Raw genomic sequence first — 20,627 nt, forward strand, 5'->3', positions numbered from 1 at the left:
ATGCCAGTTTCCAGTAAGGAAATTTATAGTACATAATTAAAATCTTTGTGGTGCAACAAACAGCAGAATTGGCATTGCAGAAAATCAAATCAGCACTGTGCAAGAATCCTGGGAAGCTCTTCTAGAATGCAGGCAAAAGGACAAAACGATGGTGATGAAAGAGAGAATAATGAAAAATGGAAGACTGGGAACAGGATATAAATTGAGAATAATAGCTTTGTCCCAAAGATAAAAGAAGAAAAAATTGAAAAAGAAGCACTAATTCAATATGATAGGACCAGATTTATGGAGCATTCAAATGAAAAGGAATGCACTCTGTTCCTACAAAATTAACCGAAAGAAGTCTGCATTTAGAAGCATTCTGGGCTGGGTGCGGTGGCTCACACCTGTAATTGCAGCACTTTGGGAGGCCGAAGTTGGGCAGATCACTTGAACTCAGGAGTTCAAGATCAGCCTGGGCAACATGGTGAAACCCCGTCTCTACTAAAAATACAAAAAATTAGCTGGGCATGGTGGTGGGCACCTGTAGTCCCAGCTACTCTGGAGGCTGAGGCACAAGAATCACTTGAACCCAGGAGGCGGAGGTTGCAGTGAGCTGAGATTGCGCCACTGCACCCCAGCCTGGGTGACAGAGCGAGACTCTGTCTCAGAAAAGAAACATTCTGGAAAACTTTTAATTACAAAGAAAGAAAACAAATGTCTTTTCTTCAGAATATATAGGTGACCTACAGGAGAACAAAAACCAGGTTGTCACTAGACCTCTAATCGTATGCACTACTAAATTTTAAGAGAGAAGAAAACATCACTTACAGAGTTTGGAAGAACAAAGTGAATTGGCCCCAAATTTCTCACCCAGCCAAGTTGCCAGTCGTGGCATATTCTCAGAGATGCAAGAGCTCAGAATATACATCACCCACACTTTCTTGAAAATTATTTAAAGGCGAGCTAAAGAGGACGGCAAGATGAAGTAAAATTAAAAGTTCAGGGATGGGAAGTCATATAAGGATAAGCAGTAAGCACTAAAATCAGTTGAACCTGTTAATGTGGAAAACAGCTATCAAAACTGTAACTCATATAAAAATTATGACAAGCATTAGAGATCCCATACTCCAGATAATTTTACAGTAACAAAAAGAGGAAGTAGGATGGGAGCTCACAGGGAGTAAGAACAGAGCATGCGCAATGCTTCATACCCTTGGGGAGAGGGGTCAGAAGATGCTATCTCATTCTTTCCTTTGGTGATCGAAGAAATGTAGGATAAAAAATGTTTTGGGGTGAATCTTGAGATAGTCAGCAGTAGAATTTAAACAACATTTTAAAAATTTTGGCCGGGCATTGTGGCTCACACTTGTAATTCCATCACTTTGGGAAGCTGAGGTGGGAGGATTGCTTGAACCCAGGAATTGAAGACGGGCCTGGACATGGTGAAATCGCCATCTCTACCAAAAAAAAAAACACAGAAATGACCGGTGTGATGGCGTGTGTCTGTAGTCCCAGCTACTTGGGAGGCTGAGGTAGGAGGATTGCTTGAGCACAGGAGGTCAAGGCTGTAGTGAGCCATGATCACACTACTACACTCCAGCCTGGGTGGCAGAGTGAGACTCTATCTCAAAAATAAATTTAAAAAAATTATAGAAAAAATAAACGCAAAGAAAACAGAGTATAGTAAAAGAGTGAAGTCTGGGTGCAATGCCTCATGCCTGTAATCCCAGCACTTTGGGAGGCCGAGGTGGGCAGATCACAAGGTCAGGAGTTCGAGACCAGTCTGGCCAACATAGCGAAACTCCATCTCTACTAAAAATACAAAAAATTAGCCTGGTGTGGTGGTGTGCGCCTGTAATCCCAGCTACTTGGGAGGCTGAGGTAGGAGAATGGCCTGAACCCGGGAGGCAGAGGTTGCAGTGAGCCGAGATTGCACCATTGCACACCAGCCCAGGAGACAGTGGGAGACTCATCTCAAAAAAAAAAAAAAAAAAAGACTGAAAACAAAGCAAGTAACTAGGAGACAGAGGGACAACAACAAGTGAAGCCCCACACGACAGAGGCAGCCAAGAAGTGGGGGGGGGGGGGGGTTTAAGAATGTACTGGAATGGGGCTGCCTGTGTTTTCAGCCCCTCCCCTTGCTAGCTGGGTGACCTTGTCCTAGGTACTGCTTAATCTCTCCAAGCCTCAGCTTTCCTCATCTATAAAATGTGGATACCAAGTAGGGTTATTGCGGAGGTTAGTTAATATGTCCAAGGTGCTGAGTACCTTATCAGGTACGTACTTGTGGGTACGAATATTGAGGATAAGGTAACAGATTAAACTGCCCACCATTTTCAGATGGGATGTTTTGCTAAAATTCAGCGATATCCTATGAATGAGACCTACACATAAAGTAAAATGACCCATAAACACTGAGAAAAAGGATGGGCAGTGATTTATGAGATGAAAGAAAGAAAGCAATGGAAGTAGAATTGCCCCAAGTCAGGAAACTCTATGTACCTGAATGGAGAAAGCCGAGTCGGGGGCTTGTACCACTAACATGCATTGGAAATCTAGAACAATTTAAAGTCTAAGCTTGTTGCACAAATTAGCAGAAAGTTGAAGAAGATAAAATACATGGCCCTGAAAACAGAGCGAACATTAACAAACAGAAGCCACACAGACCAATGGGAAAGATAGGGCTTATTCCACTAATAATGTTGAGAAGTTGTCTAAACATTTGGAGGAAAATAAATGAGATCTTCTTTCACACTGTACACCAAAATAAATTTCAAATGGTCTTAAAAGTTAAATATAAAAAAGAAACAAAATAATTAAAACTTAGGTGAATATTAAGCTAATCTCAGAAAGGGCAAGGTTTTTGTAAGCCTAAAAGAAATGGAAAAAATAAAAGGAAATGTTTGACAGATTTAACTACATAATAAGTTAAGCTTCTCTGTTTCTAGAAGAATGGTGACATGTAACACAGTTTGCAGCAACTATGACAAAAGGCTTTTATCATTTATATCTCAACAACTCTTCTAACACAGTAAGAAAACTTGTTACTACCTTCTAGAAAACTTGAATAAGGAGTTAAGTCAGGCAAAAATAAATACAAATGGGCAAATAACCATGGAAAAAAAATTTAACCTCAAAAATAAGAAAGTCAAAATTACAGTGTTATTCTTTACTTTTCTCACCACTTCTTGATATGGTTTTGGTAGGATTGCGGTAAACTTTTAGAGGAGTAATTTGGCAATGTATGCCAAGAATCTTGAATAATTTCCATCCTTTAATCTACTTCCAAGAATGTATTCTTATTCTTCTTTGCATCAGAAAATCTGTGGCGTTCTTAAACACACAGGGTATGATCAGACATGCACAGCATAAATAGAACAAGAAAAAAAGTATCAGAAATTTCAATGAATATTTATGCATGAAGATGATCAGTTGCTATGTTATTTGTAAAGGTGAAAAATGATAAACTTTGTAGATGCCCCCAAACAGGGAATTGATTAAATAAATTCTGATTAGCCATAAAATGAGATGTTAGACATTTAAAATGTTTTCAAAGCATACTTTGTTATAAAGGCAGGTTCTAAAACTTTATTCCTAGTGTGATGTGAATTCTATAAAAATAAATATTTTAATGTAGATAGATGTGGAAGATACTGGCCATAAACATGCTAATGTGCCAATGTTGGTTCTCCCATACAGAAGTATAGTTGTTTTAGTTTTCTTCTTTATACTTTCATGTCTTTAAATTTCTTGTATGATGGGTGTACCCGTTACTCCTATAATAAGAAAAAAATTTTCTTAAATATCTTCCTACGTTGTTTATGCAGAATCGTTTCAGTCTCTCATAACCTGGGAAATATTTCTCTCACAACTAGGTTTCATTTTCTTTTGAAACATCAGAATTATAGAACTTTAATGTAAAATTTTATGTCCCACTAATTGTAAAAGGGAAAGTAATGAAATATTTATGATCTTTTTCCAAGGACTAAACATTGCTGTTTCTCATCTTACACCACAGTCCTCCGAATTCTCTTATGTAAGTTTTGTTCCAGTAGAACTTTGGTTGATGAGTTGCCAACCTGTGTTTTCTGGTACGTGAATGGGACAGAAATTCACTCTTATCTCCAAGCAGCCAGCCTCACCAGCAAAACAGAATATTCACTAAATAGGTTCCAAATAAGAAAATGGTTAATGTCCCTCAGTCCAGGTTTGTGTACGGGGCCATATGAAGCTGTGAGGCGATGTCTGATCAGGTGTATTTTTAGTGTATCTCATTATTCTTGCCTTTGTCTCTGGTAATAAGGAAACAAATATCACAAAACTTAGGGGTCATTATTTCTAAACATGAAAGAGATCACATCAGAAATTCTGCAACATTCATAAACACAGACGGTGTCAGCAGACTTGATACAGCATAAATAGAACAAATGCAGTGAACTAGACAGCACCCAGACCCAGTTTGTACACAGAATCTCAGTCTATAATTACCCAGTCAAAAATTGTTCATCGTGGTTGATGACACCTGTGCATTTTATTTCCTGAAATCTAGAGAAGTTCCACGTGATCACTATTTAACCAAGAGCAAAAGTCCCTTTCTGACCCATTTTTCCTGTAAGAGGAGATACATCCTGTGCTCTTTTGTCTTTGTGGGTACAGAGATTCTTTCTTCAAAGCATTTAACATTTTCAAAAAAGCATGCCACTCCTTTTGGCCTGGCTTTCTTCGCCCGTGAAAAGGCCTGGGTGGTTTTTCCTTGTCCAAGAGTCCCTCCAAATGGACGCTTTATGTACTGCAACCAAGAGCTGAGAAGTTTCCAAGCTTTCCTGTCTGCGTTAGCATTCTGGTCATTCAGCAGGAATCCAATGAGCGCAGATTTTATCTTGTCTGTCCTGTGTTGCCCTGGGGGAGTGATCCCTGGGGGTGTGAGGGGGTGTGGCCCTTGCCCTCAAGGTGCTGTCAGTCTGTAGACAAGGAACACCTTTGGGGTGGGCTAGGCTGGCAGGAGAGTGGAAGGGCAGAGGAAATGGGTGTTGTGCAAGGCTAAGGGCTGACAGCACTGAGATGGATGGAGGAGTGTCCCCAGCGATGGGGCAGTGTGGACCCAGAAGCACAGAGCAAGGTGGGCACAGAGATACACGTGTTCAGCAGTTACGCAGTTCACGCATGGTGCTGTGCTGGGCAGTAGGGGTTCAAAATAACTAAAAGAGACTAACCTTGTTGGTGTGGAGTGGTTCTTTTGGGTTATATAAATACTAAATGTGATAGGTTGCATGCAGTTAAATATTTAGCATATAGAACCAACCCATCAGAACCAATGGCAGCTCCTAAGTCATACCAGCATCTGCTAGGGGAATGTGGGCCAGAAGACGGAGCGTCACTGACATTTAGATAGAGGTGTTCAAGTAAATGGTAGGAAACAGATTAGAGGCCTGTTTTCCATGTTGGGAACCTAAAAGATACGGTAACCAAGTGCCACTCAAGCTATGGTAGAGAATCTCTCAGTTCTAACTTGTTAATGGGAGAAGAATATGATTTTGTTGTTGCTTCTGGCCAAATGATTCCAGTGAATCAGTCTGATGAGTGGCAGTGCCTGGGCTGCCACCCACAACCAACTCTCACCTGTCCTGTCGACTCTTCATTGTTCATGCTTGAGAAATCCGTTACCTCCTTATGCCATGGAGGGCCTGACTGCAGTGCACGCCCACCAGTGGGAAGTCGTGCCCACACCAGTGGCAAGATATGCCACCACCATCATGGACCAACCACCCAACGCCTCCTATCCAAAGGCAGATCCCAGCAAGCACTTGCTCTCTGTTGCCGGGACTTCTCCCAGCTCCAAAACCGCCTTAGTCTGATCTATTAATATATCTTTTTAACTGGGTGGCTCATAAACAACAGAAGTTTACTTCTCACAGTTATGGAGGCTGGAGACTCCAAGATCAGGGCACAGGAAGACTCAGTGGCTAGAGAGGGCCCATTTGCCGACAGCCCCACATCCTCACACGGTGGAAGGGCAAACCAGCTCCCTTGGGCTTCTCTTATAAAGGCACTGATCCTCTCCATGGAGGCTCTGCCCTCCTGGCCTAATCACCTCCCAAAGGCCCCTCCTCTTAATGTCATCGCCTTGGGGGTTAGGATTTCAAACACGAATTGGGGGCAGGAGGCACAAACATTCAGACCACAGCACAGAGCTCTTCCCATCCCCAGCCGAAGTAGGAATGACCCAGAGGAAGGCTGCTGTCCCTTTGCACACAGGTTCTGAAAGTGCGTGGGGAGAGGACGATCCCTCGGTCCCTGCAGAACCAGGCTCTTGAAGCATATAGCAGAGGTTCTCTACCCAGGGCCTACCCTAGAATGTCATCAAAACTGCAGTGTTGTATTAAAGGGGTGCATGGCTTAGAGAGAATGGAGAATGCCCAGCCCGGAGGCCCAGAGTGTTTTAGGATGTGCCTGTTACCCAAAGTTAAAGCCTGTGTGCGTCAGGAGTGACACTTGGGAGCTACACTTCCCAACCCCCTCTCCTGCGGCCACCGGAGCCTGCCTGGGCCCCTTCTCCTGAAACGGCCTTCTGTGCCCACATAATAGCCCCTAGCGATGCCAGTTCTGGTTCCTCTGCAGGGTCCCATGCCAGCTGACCCAGCAGTACCTGTAACGTGTCCCACCCTTGCCAGGGTTTGTGTGCCTGCATGGTTTTAGAGGTTCCAAGTCAGAGCCCCTAAACCCCTTGCCTTATTGCTAGACAGCTTGACCGCCCCCGGAACATCACGTGGGAAGGGCGCTCGGTAAATCCTGTTCCGGAGGCAATCTGTCACTCCACCAGTTTCCCAATCAACATTTGCCGAGGAGTTCTGGCTCCCGGTGCAGAACTGACTTGTGGCGACGTGAGGGAACTGGCAGCTTCTTAGACCCAAGTTCTCCCTCGCAGCATCGTCAAAAGAGGCCCAAAGTAGAGACGCAAACAAACCCTGAGAACAGCGTGTTCTTCCCAGTAACGTGACCGGGAAAATGTGAGCCAGAGGAAACTTGAGAGCTCCGTGGTGTGGCTGAGCTGGTGCGGTGAGGGTTCTTTCCCTTTTTCTATCTGGTCCAGCCCATCGGCCACTTGAGATGCTCCTGAACTGAGTAACCAAGCTGTTCGGAGGGTACTTTCTCAGCAGGACAAGCCCTGAGCTCTGGAAAAACGCAGCTAGAATAACGAGGAAGCAGAGGGGCCTCTCCCACACCAGGCTTGCCCCGACAGGTCAGCTTGCTTGTGGCCCAGCGCTACTGCGCACATGTTCTTTAAGATCCCTATTTCCAAGGCAGCCGTTGCATAATTAAAGAATGGCCCTGTGGATATCCTACAGTGCTCACTGTTTGCACTTGCTTCTGGGTGGGGCTAAGGTGTGGGACCGGGCGGGGAAGCCTGAACAAGGTGGGGTTGGCCAATTGCAACAGGTCACAGCCAGATCAGATACCCTGAGGAGGAGGCTGTGAGTCATGTTTGTCCAGAAGTGCCAACTGCTGCACCAGAAAAGCCGGGAGAAAAGAAGCAAGCGTAAGGTGCACATGAGAGGTGCTGGTTTCTGAAGGTTCTGTTAAGACAGGAGAAGATGGATCATAGTTCCTGTCAGGAGACACACCCTCTCCCCCGACCCCCAGCCCAGAACCCCTTCCTTGCTTTATAGCACAAGGTGAAAGTTCAGAGGCTCAGCTCAAAGCAGAAGGAACCTAAGGGAAATAGAGCTTCCTCTTTTGTGTCACTTTCTCCTCAAACAACTCACTGTGTTGGTGGCGTAGTGTTTGTTCTATGCTGGGGGTCAGCAAACTACGGCCCAAGGTCCAAATCTGGCCCACAGCTTTTATTTATTTATTTATTTATTTATTTATTTATTTATTTATTGAGACTGAGTCTCGCTCTGTCGCCCAGGCTGGAGCACAGTGGCACAATCTCGGCTCACTGAAACCTCTGGCTCCTGGGTTGAAGCAATTCTCCTGCCTCAGACCCCTGAGTAGCTGGGACTACAGGCGCACGCTGCTACACCCGGCTAATTATTTGTATTTTAATAGAGACGAGTTTTCACCGTGTTGCCCAGGCTGGTCTCAAGCTCCTGAGCTCAGGCAGTGCACCCACCTTGGCCTCCCAAAGTGCTAAGATTACAGGCGTGAGCCACCGTGCCTGGCCTATTTTTTAAATAAAGTTTTATTGGAACACAGCTGCGTTCGTTCACATATCGTCCGTGTCTGCTTTCACTATGCAATAGACCTGAATAGTGGCAGTAGAGACTTTGTGACCTGCAAAGCCTAAATGACTGGTGATCTGGCTCTTTTTAGAAAAGGTTTGCTATCTCCTATTCCACACTAATAGGTGAACCTGAATGCAGAGGTCACCTTGTGAGGACCACACAGAGGTTAATGCCCAGACCCCTGAGGCAGGACTGAGTTGCACTCCTGACTCCATCCCTTACTAAATGTTCAACCTTGAGCAGGTTTGTTAACATCTCTCTGCCTTGGTTTTGTCATCTGGAAAACGGGCATCTGAGTCATTATTTCACAGGAGTATTGTGAGTATTAAGTGAGTGGGTGTAGTAAAGCACGTGGAAACCTGTCAGTAAAGGCCTCTTTGTTAATTCAGATATAACTCACAGGTCATAATATTCACCCCTTAAAAATGTACAGTGTAGTGGTTTTCAGTATATTCACAAGATTGTGTAATATACACCACCACTGTCTAACTCGGAACATTGTCATCACTTCAAGAAGAAATTCCTCAGTAGTACTTGTAGTAGGATGAATAACCACCACCCAAAGACATCAGATCTTAATCCCTGGAATCTGTAAATGTGCCCTTAATTTGGAAAAAGGGTCTTTGCAAATGTGATAAAGTTAAGCATCTTGAGGTGGGGAAATTCTTCTGGATGATCTGGCTGGGCCCTAAATGTGATCACGTGTGTATTCTTAGAGAGGCATAGAGAGAAATTACAGGCACAGAGAAGAAGGTGATGTGGCCACAAGCCAAGTCATGCCTGCCACCACTGGAAGGTGGAAGAGGCCTGGAGTGGATTTTCCTCTAGAGCCTCCAGAAGGAACATGGCCCTGCAGAGCCCCTGATTTTGGCCTGGTGATGTGGATGTTGGACTCTTGGCCTCCAGAACTGCAAGAGAATACATTTCTGTTGTCTTAACTGGGAAGTTTGTGTATACTTTGTTCCAGCAGCCACAGGAAACTGAGGATACCTATTGCTAAGATTACTATTGATGTTATCCTGCTAGCAGAAGGTAGGCCAGAGCTAGATTAAGTCCTAGGATCTGAACTGGGGCAGTGTGAGCTTTAGCATACTCCACTTAGTGGTGGAGAAGCCTACTTAAGCCAACAGACATTCATCTGGCAGGGACCCCACACCTTTTCCCCACACCACTTACTTTTTTGTTTCCTCCTGCATAGGGCTAAACAGTCCTTGTTGACTGAAAAAAAAAAAAGGACAGTCCCAGCCACCCAACAGGCTTCTCGTAGTATGCACACCACTGTCATTGGGAACATGACTGTAGGGAAATGAACACTGTTTTAGATACATTTATGCTATTTTGTGGAGTGTCGTTTTTCCTTGGTTTCAATATTTGTTTTGTGGCCTTAAAAATCTCTACATCGGTGCAGATTTACCCAGCTCATTTTCACACCCACTGCAATCTTCTTTTCCCTCTATGCTTTCCATGTGCTGTTTGTCCTAGAATTGGTAACTGCAGCAGAGAGAGAGAGAACCCACAAAGCACCATTTCCTCTTTGGTGGCATGGTTGCTGGGTACTCACTGGCTACGTGGTCACTGGGTACATCATGGTCTTCATTGATTCAGTCCCTGGCCTGTTGGTTCTTAGGCAGATGTCAGCACATTCCAGCTGTAGTGACTGGAGCACCCCAGTGTACTAAGAGGTTTATTGGTTTTAGAATTGCATCCCTGAAGCTACTACACTCACACCTTTTTTTTTCCTTTGAGACAGAGTCTTGCTCTGTCACCCAGGCTGGAGTGCAGTGGCGCAATCTGGGCTCACTGCAAGCTCTGCCGCCCAGGTTCACGCCATTCTCCTGCCTCAGCCTCCCGAGTAGCTGTGACTACAGGCGTCTGCCACCACGCCCGGCTAATTTTTTTGTATTTTTAGTGGAGATGGGGTTTCACCGTGTTAGCCAGGATGGTCTCAATCTCCTGGCCTTGTGATCCACCCGCCTTGGCCTCCCAGAGTGCTGGGATTACAGGCTTGAGCCACCGTGCCCGGCCTACACTCACACCTTTAAATCAGGTGCAGCACCTTTAAACCCCTTCACTAAGTTCAAGGCACCAAAGCACAGACATAGCTGTGCAGGCTTTGCCTGCCTTCCCACCACTCCTCTAGGCCCACCCAGGGCTCAATACAGCACTGCAAGGTGTGTGTTCACTTTTCCCTCTGTGCTCTTTGGCCACCCATCTTTCTAGTGGAAGAGTGTTTCCTTTCCTCCTCGTTCTCCTGAGCAGCGTTTTCCTCCATCCCCTCCTAGCTGAGGCTGACTTCACCACCTCTTCTCTGGGACTTTGTCTTGCTCAAGTCATTTCTATACAACAGCAAGTGAAAGTGGAGTTTTGTACAGTCAGAAGCTCGCCCGAGCTCAGCTACTCATTAGCTTTGTGTGGTGGACAGGTCATTTCACCTCTCTCTGCCTGAAGGCCCTATCTGCAAATGGGCTTGATAATAGCATCTTTTTACGTGAAATTAATTTATGGATCTAAAGTCCTTTGAGAGAACATTCTGGATATCTGATAATTATCAAAATAATGAATTCTCTGGGTTTGAAGTCATTTTTTATTCCTCAAAGACAAGGCTCATGGGTTGGGGAAGCGTCCTTCACTCTGTGGCCTGGTGTTGAATGACATGAAGTTCTTTTGACCACAGACACTAAATCTCGCCTGTTTCTGGCACTTACCTGCCCTTCCACCAATATTTTTGCATTCACATTTCTTTTGCTGTGGGTAACTTCAAACAAAGAAGAGTTTGTTTGTTTGTTTTTTCTGCAGTGTCAGAGAACATTTTTGCTCATGCCTGGTGTGGAGTAGGATTCGAGAATTTTGTTTACTCTCGCTTTTGCTGTCAGGCAGGGGTGGAGGTGGGAGGTGTCACGGGGTCAGCACAGACTGAACAATCCTGACTTTTGCAGTAATTCTGTTTTGAGCCTTTGTCCTTGTTTTTGGCTTTTAAGCAGAAGCCAGGAGCAGGGGTGCTCTTAGAGGGGGGGAGAAAAAGTAATAAAAACAGAGAATTATTTCCTAAAGCAAAACAGATCATTTGGAGGGCCATGTTGTCCTTAAATATGGAGACACTTGACTTTTGTGCATTACTAAACAGTGTCTCTGTATAGACATGAACCCTTTGATGGGCAGAGTCACTGTGGGTCAGTGCTGACAAGTCTGGTCCTCAGGCAACAGGGATACAGCTGTGTCTTCAACAAAGCTTTTGGTGTATGTGCCCGTGGATGAATCCTTCAGAACCTCTGCATGACCTTACTTTGACCCATTGCCCAGCTAGAGCACCCTCAGAGTGAAATTAAAAATCCACATTGGGGGTGGGGGAGGTGGGAAAGGGGCACACGCTGGGTAGGTTCAGCAGTGTTGCCACCGATTTAGCTTTTATGCAAGGCAATGAGTCACAGGTGTTTATCATTCCACCCCACCATTTATGCTACATATATTCTCTGGATTAAGAAACCACCTGGAGGGACTGGGTGCAGTGGCTCAGGCCTGTAATCTGAGCACTTTGGGAGGCCAAGGTGGGTGGATCACTTGAGGTCAGGGGTTTGAGACCAGCCTGGCCAATGTGGTGAAACCCCGTCTCTACTAAAAATACAAAAATTAGCCAGGCGTGATGGTGGGTGCTTGTAGTTCCAGCTACTCAGGAGGCTGATGCAGGAGACTCACTTGAACCCGGGAGGCGGAAGTTGCAGTGAGCCAAGATTGCGCCACTGCACTCCAGCCTGGGTGACAGAGGGAGACTCCATCTCAAAAAACAGAAGGAAAGCATCTGGACCGTTCTCTGAACGGATTGCATTGATCTGTTGGATCAGTGGATCCAATGGATCAAGGATTGCATTGAGTTATTTTTTTTAATTGCAAATTACTTTGGAACACCTAGTTGCTGACTGTTTCACTGTAGCCTAATGGGGTCTGTTACCCTGAGGAAACAGCCCTGCTTCTGGGGTCAGAGAGAACTGAATGATGGTGGGAGTAGTGGTGGTGACGGCGATGATGATAAAGATAGCAAATGCTTCTTTAACACTACCATTAGTAATAATAGCAAATATATAAGACTTACTTTGTCCTGGGTTCTCTTCTAGTGCTTTGCGTATATCAATTCACTTGGTTTCACAGCAGCCCTATGGGTTAGGCACTGTTATTTTCCCTGTTTTACAGATGAATAAACTGCGAAGTTGGGTAATTTATCCAAAGCCATACAGCTAATAAGTGGCAGGGCAGAGATTTGGCCCTAGCTGCCCACGCTCTTTGCCCCTAGGTGATGCTGCCCCTGAGAAGTCACCCACCACCTGCAGCACCCATTCACGTAGAGACGGCCTGACTTTCCCCTGTGCGCCATCAGATGTGTATCCCTCACTCGGGTGCCTGCAAGCCTTTGTGAGCGCACCTTGCTTCTCTCAGGGAAAGCATAGCGGTCACTCCCGCCTGGCTTCCTGTCTGGGTCCACATCTCCACTTTTCATCAAGCAGGCTCTTGGCAAAATCACTGGCTTCATTGCCTAGCCTGCACTGTGCCATCTACTGTGGTGCACCTGTGGCTTAGATTCTCCAATCCGGCTAGGGCGGCCCAGTCCTCCGAGCTGAGGAGCAGCCCATCTGCCTGTATCCCCACTCCATTCCTGAACATTTACTTAAAACTCTAAAACTCTCATGTCCTGGGCTCCCGAGCCACCTGCATCGGGGATCACTGGGTAGGTGGTTCTCCATCTTCATCATCTTATTTGAATGGGCTTTATCCAGAAATGACAGGTTACATGATCAGGAAATTATATAACCTTCTAACCCAGGCTGGTTTTTCTCAGTGCCGGGCTTGACAGCTGATAATTTCAGAGCAGCCATCTGAAGCCAAAAAAATGAGAATATAATTAGTATTCTGTATTTCTATTAAAGTTCTGGAATTACAGAACAGACTTTCTATTCTGAAATGGCCAGTGCCGTGGCACAGATGTATTTCCTCAGCAGATGTCTCCTCCTCATAAAGGCTGCAGAACTGCTAATGAGCTGCAATAGAAAAGCATTCTTCCCGCGTTCCCTGCCAGGGCCCTGGGCCCATTTGGGCAGACCTCGGGGAGCAGTCACTGCTTCTGCAGCTGAAGGAGCAAGGGAAGTGTGTTGTTTCTATACTGTTGTGTTTAGAGACTACCTGTCTTTTGAAAGTTGAGTTGGCATGATAGATCTTTAAAAAAAAAAAACTCATTTTCAATAGTGTATGTATCTAAGTAGTGTGATTTTGTTGTTGTTGTTGTTGTTGTTTCCTTATCTTAATTCTGTGGGTCAAAACAATTTGGTTCTTGCAGAAAGTGAAAGACAAGAAATGAGCCGTAGGACCTGTGCTGGGTCTGTTCTTCTTGGACCCAGTATTGCTCTTAGGCTGTGGAATATTCCACTTGCTTAGTAACTGGGAATTGGCATTCCCTCCAACTGTGCTTCCCAAATGTGGGATGGGACCACTGATGGGTGTGACTTTTGGTTGCACTTGAGGTGATTTCTGAAGGTACTGTACGGATGTTAAAAAACATTAAATTACATGATGAGTTAGTTATTCTCAATTTTCTTTCAATCTCAGTTGAAGCAGCAAAGACTTCTGGGGCTGGAATATCCTTAACACACTAGCGCTTGTTAATTTCCCCTTTGTAGCTAAGAGACAGAAGATCTCAGGCAACTGGATCCAGCTAGAAATGAATAACATCGATTTTCATTGTGTTTACTTTTATGGTTACCTTCCATTTATGGCAAACAATCTTGGTTTTCTGTTTCCTATAGTGATATGTTTCCTTTTTAAATGATGGATATTAAAAAGCGAGCCAATTTAAAGAAAAATGTGAATAATAGTCGAAGTCTTCAAATGATGTCAGTGTGCTAGGCCAGGGAGCACACTTAGAGAGCAAGTGCTGGGTGCAGTGAACAGTGCCTGGACCTGGCTTCACCTGAGACTCACCTGGGGAGCTTAAAGATCCTGGTGCCTGGGTGTCAACCTGGACCAAGTAGATCTGACTCTCTGAGGGTGGGGCCCAGGGATCAGTGTTTGACTAAAACATCCCAGGTGTTTCCAGGGTGTAGCTGAGGTTGAGAACGTCTGCCCACCTATCCTGGGGCAGCGTCCTCACCCTCTGACTCCTTATCTTTTTTTGGGGGGTCGGGGGGATAGAGTCTCACTGTGTCGCCCAGGCTGGAGTGCAGTGGCACGATCTCAGCTCACTGCAGCCTCCGCTTCCTGGGTTCAAGCGATTCTCGTGCCTCAGTCTCCTGAGTATCTGGGATTACAGGTGCCCACCAGCACGCCCGGCTTCTTTTTGTATTTTTAGTAGAAACGGGGTTTCACCATGTTGGCCAGACTGGTCTCAAACTCCCAACATCATGTGATCCACCTGCCTCAGCCTCCCAAAGTGTTGGGATTTGACTCCACATCTTGATCACATCTTTCCCTTGTTTCTCTCTTCTGTTTCTAGCCCTTGTTCTCATCCGCTTCCCCACTTCAATTTTCCTCTTATTTTCTCTTTCCTAGCTTCCCCTCTTCCATCTTCCTTACAACTATTCCTATGAGTAATGCCCCCTAGCATTGCCTCTTAGCCTGACATTCTTGAAACCATACAGTTGCAACCCTGTTAGAACATTACCACACTGTACTGTTTTCCCCGGCATTTGCTTACCACTCCGTAAGCTGTTGGTGCAGTTTCTGCACATCTAAGATTGTTCTCCACCAGTAACTTGTATTAAGAGCAATTATGATCATCACTATTGTGCTCTCACTGAGTGCCTATCACTGCTGTAAGCACTTTACATGGATGAGCCTACATAATCCTTGCTTGAAGGAGATATAATTTTCCAGATGAGGAAACTTAGGAAGATAAAATAGCTTGTCCACAACCACAGAGTGGCAGAGCCAGAATTCAAATGCAGGCAGCCTTGCCCCAGATCCTACACTCTGAGCAGATGGGACCCTAAGTTAGTTGCTCGTAATCCTGATTCAGGTGTCCTGGCATGCCATGAGTCACACGTCACACAGGCTGTTCTCTGCTGTGATAAGAAATTGAAATTTGGACCCACTATTTGCTTCAATGACATTTGGAATTGATAACTTTTTATTTTCAACTTTAGGATGCTCACAGCTTTAAATCCCATCAAGATTTTAACTCATCACCATTCCGAAGAGATCTTACTTAAATGATTTTTTGTGTGTGTGTTGTCTGTCAGGAATATAAATTGAAGATATAAAAGCCAGCACCCGCAATAATTCTGCAACTGGTAGGAGGCAACCCAGGACCTCTTGGTGACCTTAATAAGGGTCTTCTTTGGCTTATTCAGGATGTGACCTTCTGCAGCCTCCAGTATTAGACATTCCAGGGCATTTTCTGCCTTTTAAAAAGCATCTGATTCTCATTCTGGTGTTTAATCAGAGAGAGACCGTTGGCCTCTTTCCATTCCTCATGGGAGAGCTCCATTTTTGTGCTCACATTTTTCATCTTTGGTGATACTCAGCGTTGATGTTTTAGTGGGCTAGACCTTCTGCATTGGATTAAAACCTTTCACATGAGCGTGGTGAATTCTCCAGTGACCAAGTCCCCTGGGGGCCTCCAACCCTATAGATTCCAGCATGATAAGAGTGGAAAGGAGTCCGGAACATCATGCCTGGGGTATAGTGAGCACTCACACCATGGATTTTTTTTTTCATTTTCCAAGTCCCCAACCATGTAAGGTATTTTATAAACATTATTTTATTTGATTCTCCCAACAATTCTATACCACTGGAATTATGTCCGTCTTCATTTTTCTAGATGAAGAGACAGAGGCTCAGAGACTAAGCTTCCCAGTGCTCAGGGTTACATGGTGAAGGAGGCAGAGTTTGCATGTACACCTGCTGAGCCACGGGGACCATGCCTATGTGTTTTATTTGTGTGCTATCTGCTCCCTGAGATGAATGAGGTTAGATATTTTCTTAGGAGAAGAAATACCTGGAAGGCACAAATGGGGTATGACAAATTATGTTCAGCTTCTCTGTGGCTAGCAGACCTGAGCCAGCCCCCTCCCCTTGTGTATTTGAATATAGTCCCATCTGTTACCCACCTATGTAAGGCTTCCAGGTAAGGAGGATGTAAAGCTGTTGGCTGGCAGGAGGCAGCACACAGTAGATCCACAGACTAGTAAAGGCAATGCCTGTCTCTGACTTCTGATCTTAGGGCTGTACCTCCCTCATTTGTGTCCAAAGACCCAACATCTTTAGGATTCTCCCCCTGCCTCCTCCCCATCTAACCCTGCCCACTGACAACTCCAGTGCCTTCTTCTCAAGTTCTTCTGTAATTCTTAATTTAATAATCGAACTATGCTGATAAACTATGCTAATTGCCTAGATCTGTGGTTCTGCAACTTTATGGACATCAGAATCACCTGGAGGCTTGGTAAACACAGATCATTGGACCTCACCCCAGAGTTCTGATTCAGGAGGTGATGCCAGTGCCGCTGGTCCAGGGACCACACTGTGGGAACCACTGAATCAGGGAGCCTGGTCCCAGTTATACGTGTGTTGATGGTGTCTGACCAGTTGGGTATCTGATAATTCAGCCTTACTGGGAAAGATGCCATGGGAAGATAGGAAGGCATTTGGGATAGGAGGCTCAGGCTTTTGTCCCTTCATCGTAGCGGTAGATAATTATCTTTTACGTTGACGTGCAGTGGCTTTAGACAGCTTCTCATGGTTGTGAGCCTCTGCCAGCTCTTAAATCTTTGAGCCTGTTTTCCTCTGTGGATGAAATGGCCTTTCCTTCTAATTATTTTTGATTCCCATATCAGGTTTCTCAAGCTAAGATTGCATTGGAAGCACCTGGAGGTCTTGTTAAAGTGAGGATTCTGAGTTATTAAGTCTGAGGTGGGACCCAAGGTTCTGCATGTCTAATGAGCTCCCAGGTGATGTAGATGCTGCCGGTCCATGGACCAGCAATTCTGAGTTACAACTGTATACAGCAGTGGTGCTTGCCCCTGCTGCCCAGTAGAATCACCCAAGGAGCTTTTAAAAACAAATACTTGAGCCACATTCCTTGGAGATTCTAGTTTAATTCTGGGGATTAGAATTTTTAACTCCCCCATTCCCCAACCCCCATGTGATTCCAATGTACAGTCAGAGTTGGAAGCCATTGGCCTTTACCCACAAAAAGGGATAACACCTTCTGGGAGCCCAGGTGCATGTGTGGCACCATAGACCAGGTTGGGCTGGTCGCTTCCATGCAGGGAGGGTGCACCATTACTCCTGGGGAGCTGCAAAGGTCACCTGGGAATCTTGTTAAATTACAGATTCTGCTTTGGCAGGTTTGGGGTGGGACCTGGGTTTCTGCATTTCTAATAGATATCTTAGTGTTGCTGATGCTGCCAGTCCAGGCTGGTGCTAAGTCCCAAGACCCGCCCACAAGGGCCCACACGATGCCCATTATCTCTGCCGGTGGTGGCAGCGGGTAGCTTTTCTCATGTCGAGCGTTAGAGGCTTTTGGCTTCCATCATCTGTCTCCTTAAACGCCATTCTGACGTCTCTTTTATTCAGCTTGGTATTGACACAAGACAGCGGGTAATATAGGTCTGTTCTCTTTTTGTAATATTTTCTTCCTTCTCTCTTCACAGTACGAGATGCAAAAAATCTAATCCCTATGGATCCAAACGGGCTTTCAGATCCTTATGTGAAGCTGAAACTTATTCCTGATCCCAAGAATGAAAGCAAGCAAAAAACCAAAACCATCCGCTCCACACTAAATCCGCAGTGGAATGAGTCCTTTACATTGTAAGTGGTCTCTCCTTGATCAAATTTCGTTCCTATACACCATGCAGTTGCCCACCTCATTATTTGAGGTAATGAAGTAGGTTCATTATAAACGTCTTTAAACATGTCTTCAGTCCTAAGACCCCCTCAGGCTGCCATTAGGGAAGTAGCTATTAGCACCTGTTTGATAGATAGTAATTTGATTTATCAAGAGTTGCATAATTCAGGCCTCAGATTATTATTATCTAATCTGGATAAACAATTCTATTTAAGGAAATAGAATTAAGGTAAATAGAATTTAAGCTAAAAATGTGTCAGGTGTGTCCACCTCTTGATGGACTTAGGTTCTTTTGGGAGTTAGGGGAGGGCATAAGGCAAGAATTTAAATAATTTTTAGACCACAGAATGAGTGAGTAACATAGAAAGTGTTATTGCCACTGAAATGGGAAGATCATTCTTGCCTTCAAAGAGAGAAGACTTCCTGGAAAAGGTGACATTTAAAGCCAGCCTGGGAGGGTTGCCAGGATTTCAGAGGTAGAGAAGGGGAAGAAGGAAGGAGGGAATAAATAAATCAGGAGGACTGAGTGCAGCTGAGGGAAAGCAAGAGTTCCCCTTTGTAGAGTAGTATACAGGAAGCAGTGGACAACCAGAAAGGTAGCTGTCTATTCTAGAGGGACCAGCAAGCTCTGCTCTATAAAGGATCAGATAGTATATATTTTAGGCCTTGTGGGTCATATAGCCTCTGTTGCACTGGTATAACTTTCTAGTGCCAAAGGAGCCATAGGCAATATGTAAACAGATAGTCATGTCTGGGTTCTAATAAAACTTTATTTATAAAAATAGACAGTGGGCTAGATTTGGCCCATGGGTCATAGTTTGTTAACTCCTCCTGTAGCACTTTGCTTGCCAGCATAAGGGGTTGGTATTTTACTGGACCAGGAAGAGAAATATACTATTTCTCTATCTCAGGCTCAAGTCATATACATGTGGTATCTCCCAAGAAACCATGATCAAGATAACCTAGTGTTTGCATGTGTGTGTGTCTTGTAGCAAATTGAAACCTTCAGACAAAGACCGACGACTGTCTGTAGAAATCTGGGACTGGGATCGAACAACAAGGAATGACTTCATGGGATCCCTTTCCTTTGGAGTTTCAGAGCTGATGAAGATGCCAGCCAGTGGATGGTATGGAAGCCGCTTAGGTTGAGTATGTCTCAAAGCATCAGACCATTTAGACAGTTAGGTTTCAGTCTCTCAAATGTCAGTTGAGGCCGGACATGGTGCCTCATGCTTGTAATCCCAGCACTTCAAGAGGCCGAGGCAGGTGGATTGCTTGAGCTCTGAAGTTTGAGACCAGCCTGGGCAACATGGAGAAACCCCACCTCTACAGAAAATACAAAAATTAGCCAGGCGTGATGGTGTACACCTGTAGTCCCAGCTACCCAGGAGGCTGAGGCATGAGGATCACTTGAGCCCAGGAGGCTGAGGCTGCAGTGAGCTTTGATTCCACCACCGTCCCCCAGCCTGCACAACAGAGCTACCCTGTCTCAAAAATATAAAAATTTTAAAAAAGTCAAATGTCTACTGATCTGGCTGTAGCCTCTCCATAGGATGCATTTCACAAAACAGCTTGACTAGAGGTTGCAGGAAAAGGCTTGCTAAACTTGCGATGGTAACTCTTTTTCTCCTGTCTTTGAAAGGTACAAGTTGCTTAACCAAGAAGAAGGTGAGTACTACAATGTACCCATTCCGGAAGGGGACGAAGAAGGAAACATGGAACTCAGGCAGAAATTCGAGGTGAGGATAACGAAATGCCTGGAAACACCTTTCCTTTAGAAAGCCTGACTTCAGGAAGGGCCGAGATGTTGTGGTCCCATTTTTGAAAAGCAAAAAAGTAATCTCAATGTTAATGATCTTTTTCTTTATTTAAAAACATAAATGTTGTTCGTTCCCTTTCCTTTGCAACCTGTTGACTTTTTATGACTCTTATCACTTAGAAAATGGAAACTGGAAATATCCCAGAACTGAGAGCATGGTTGATTTCTGCATAAGAGATCTATTTGCACATCACTGGGGAGAGAAGCAGGCTGTGAGGGCAGGATTGTTCTTACAAAGGAGGACTTGTGCTCTTCTGAAAAGGAGGAAGTCATTTTGGCCTTTCCTTGGGAGCTCATTTGTGTGTAATCAGGCTATCATCTGAGACTTTTTTTTTTCCTACGGAAAGTACAAGGTTCCTAATTTTGTTCTGAAAGAGCAGCTTAAACAAATATGCCTTTGTGTGTGATCCCTTTTTATTTATGCTCCAGATGTTTAGCAAGGGCCACCTCCTTCTCTTCTTCCTCTTGGTATTTGTGTTTGCCTCTGTCCCGGATTCACTGGTCTTTTTTCTTCTTCTCCTCTGCTCCTTACTCCTCTTTTTCTTCTCCTCTCTCTCCCTTCTCCTCTTCATTTACCGACATCTCAGCTTTTAGGAAACAGTTCTTTTCTCTAAGCACCTTCCTTATGTTTTAAAGTCACAACTTCTAATATTTTTCTGTTTATCTAATCGCCCTTCATTTTGGCTGTTCGAGGGACTCCTAGAGTAGCCTTTTCAGTCTGTGTAACTGGTTAATTCCTTTGTGAATCTTTCTCTTCTTCAGATTTGTTAGAATT

The 20,627-nt window shown here is 44.8% G+C and overlaps 1 protein-coding gene across 1 annotated transcript in view; it reads left to right on the top strand.

Moving 5' to 3' along the window:
- Positions 1–20,627, top strand: part of PRKCA (protein kinase C alpha) — a 500,722-nt gene that overhangs the window by 360,348 nt on the left and 119,747 nt on the right. Inside the window, exons 6-8 of the mRNA XM_003812367.6 lie at positions 17,840–17,996; positions 19,026–19,160; positions 19,676–19,772. Coding sequence (XP_003812415.3) covers positions 17,840–17,996; positions 19,026–19,160; positions 19,676–19,772 — 389 coding nt within the window. The remainder of the gene's footprint in view (positions 1–17,839; positions 17,997–19,025; positions 19,161–19,675; positions 19,773–20,627) is intronic.

This window comes from Pan paniscus, chromosome 19, assembly GCF_029289425.2.
Source record: "Pan paniscus chromosome 19, NHGRI_mPanPan1-v2.0_pri, whole genome shotgun sequence".
In the NCBI taxonomy this organism is placed as follows: Eukaryota; Metazoa; Chordata; class Mammalia; order Primates; family Hominidae; genus Pan; species Pan paniscus.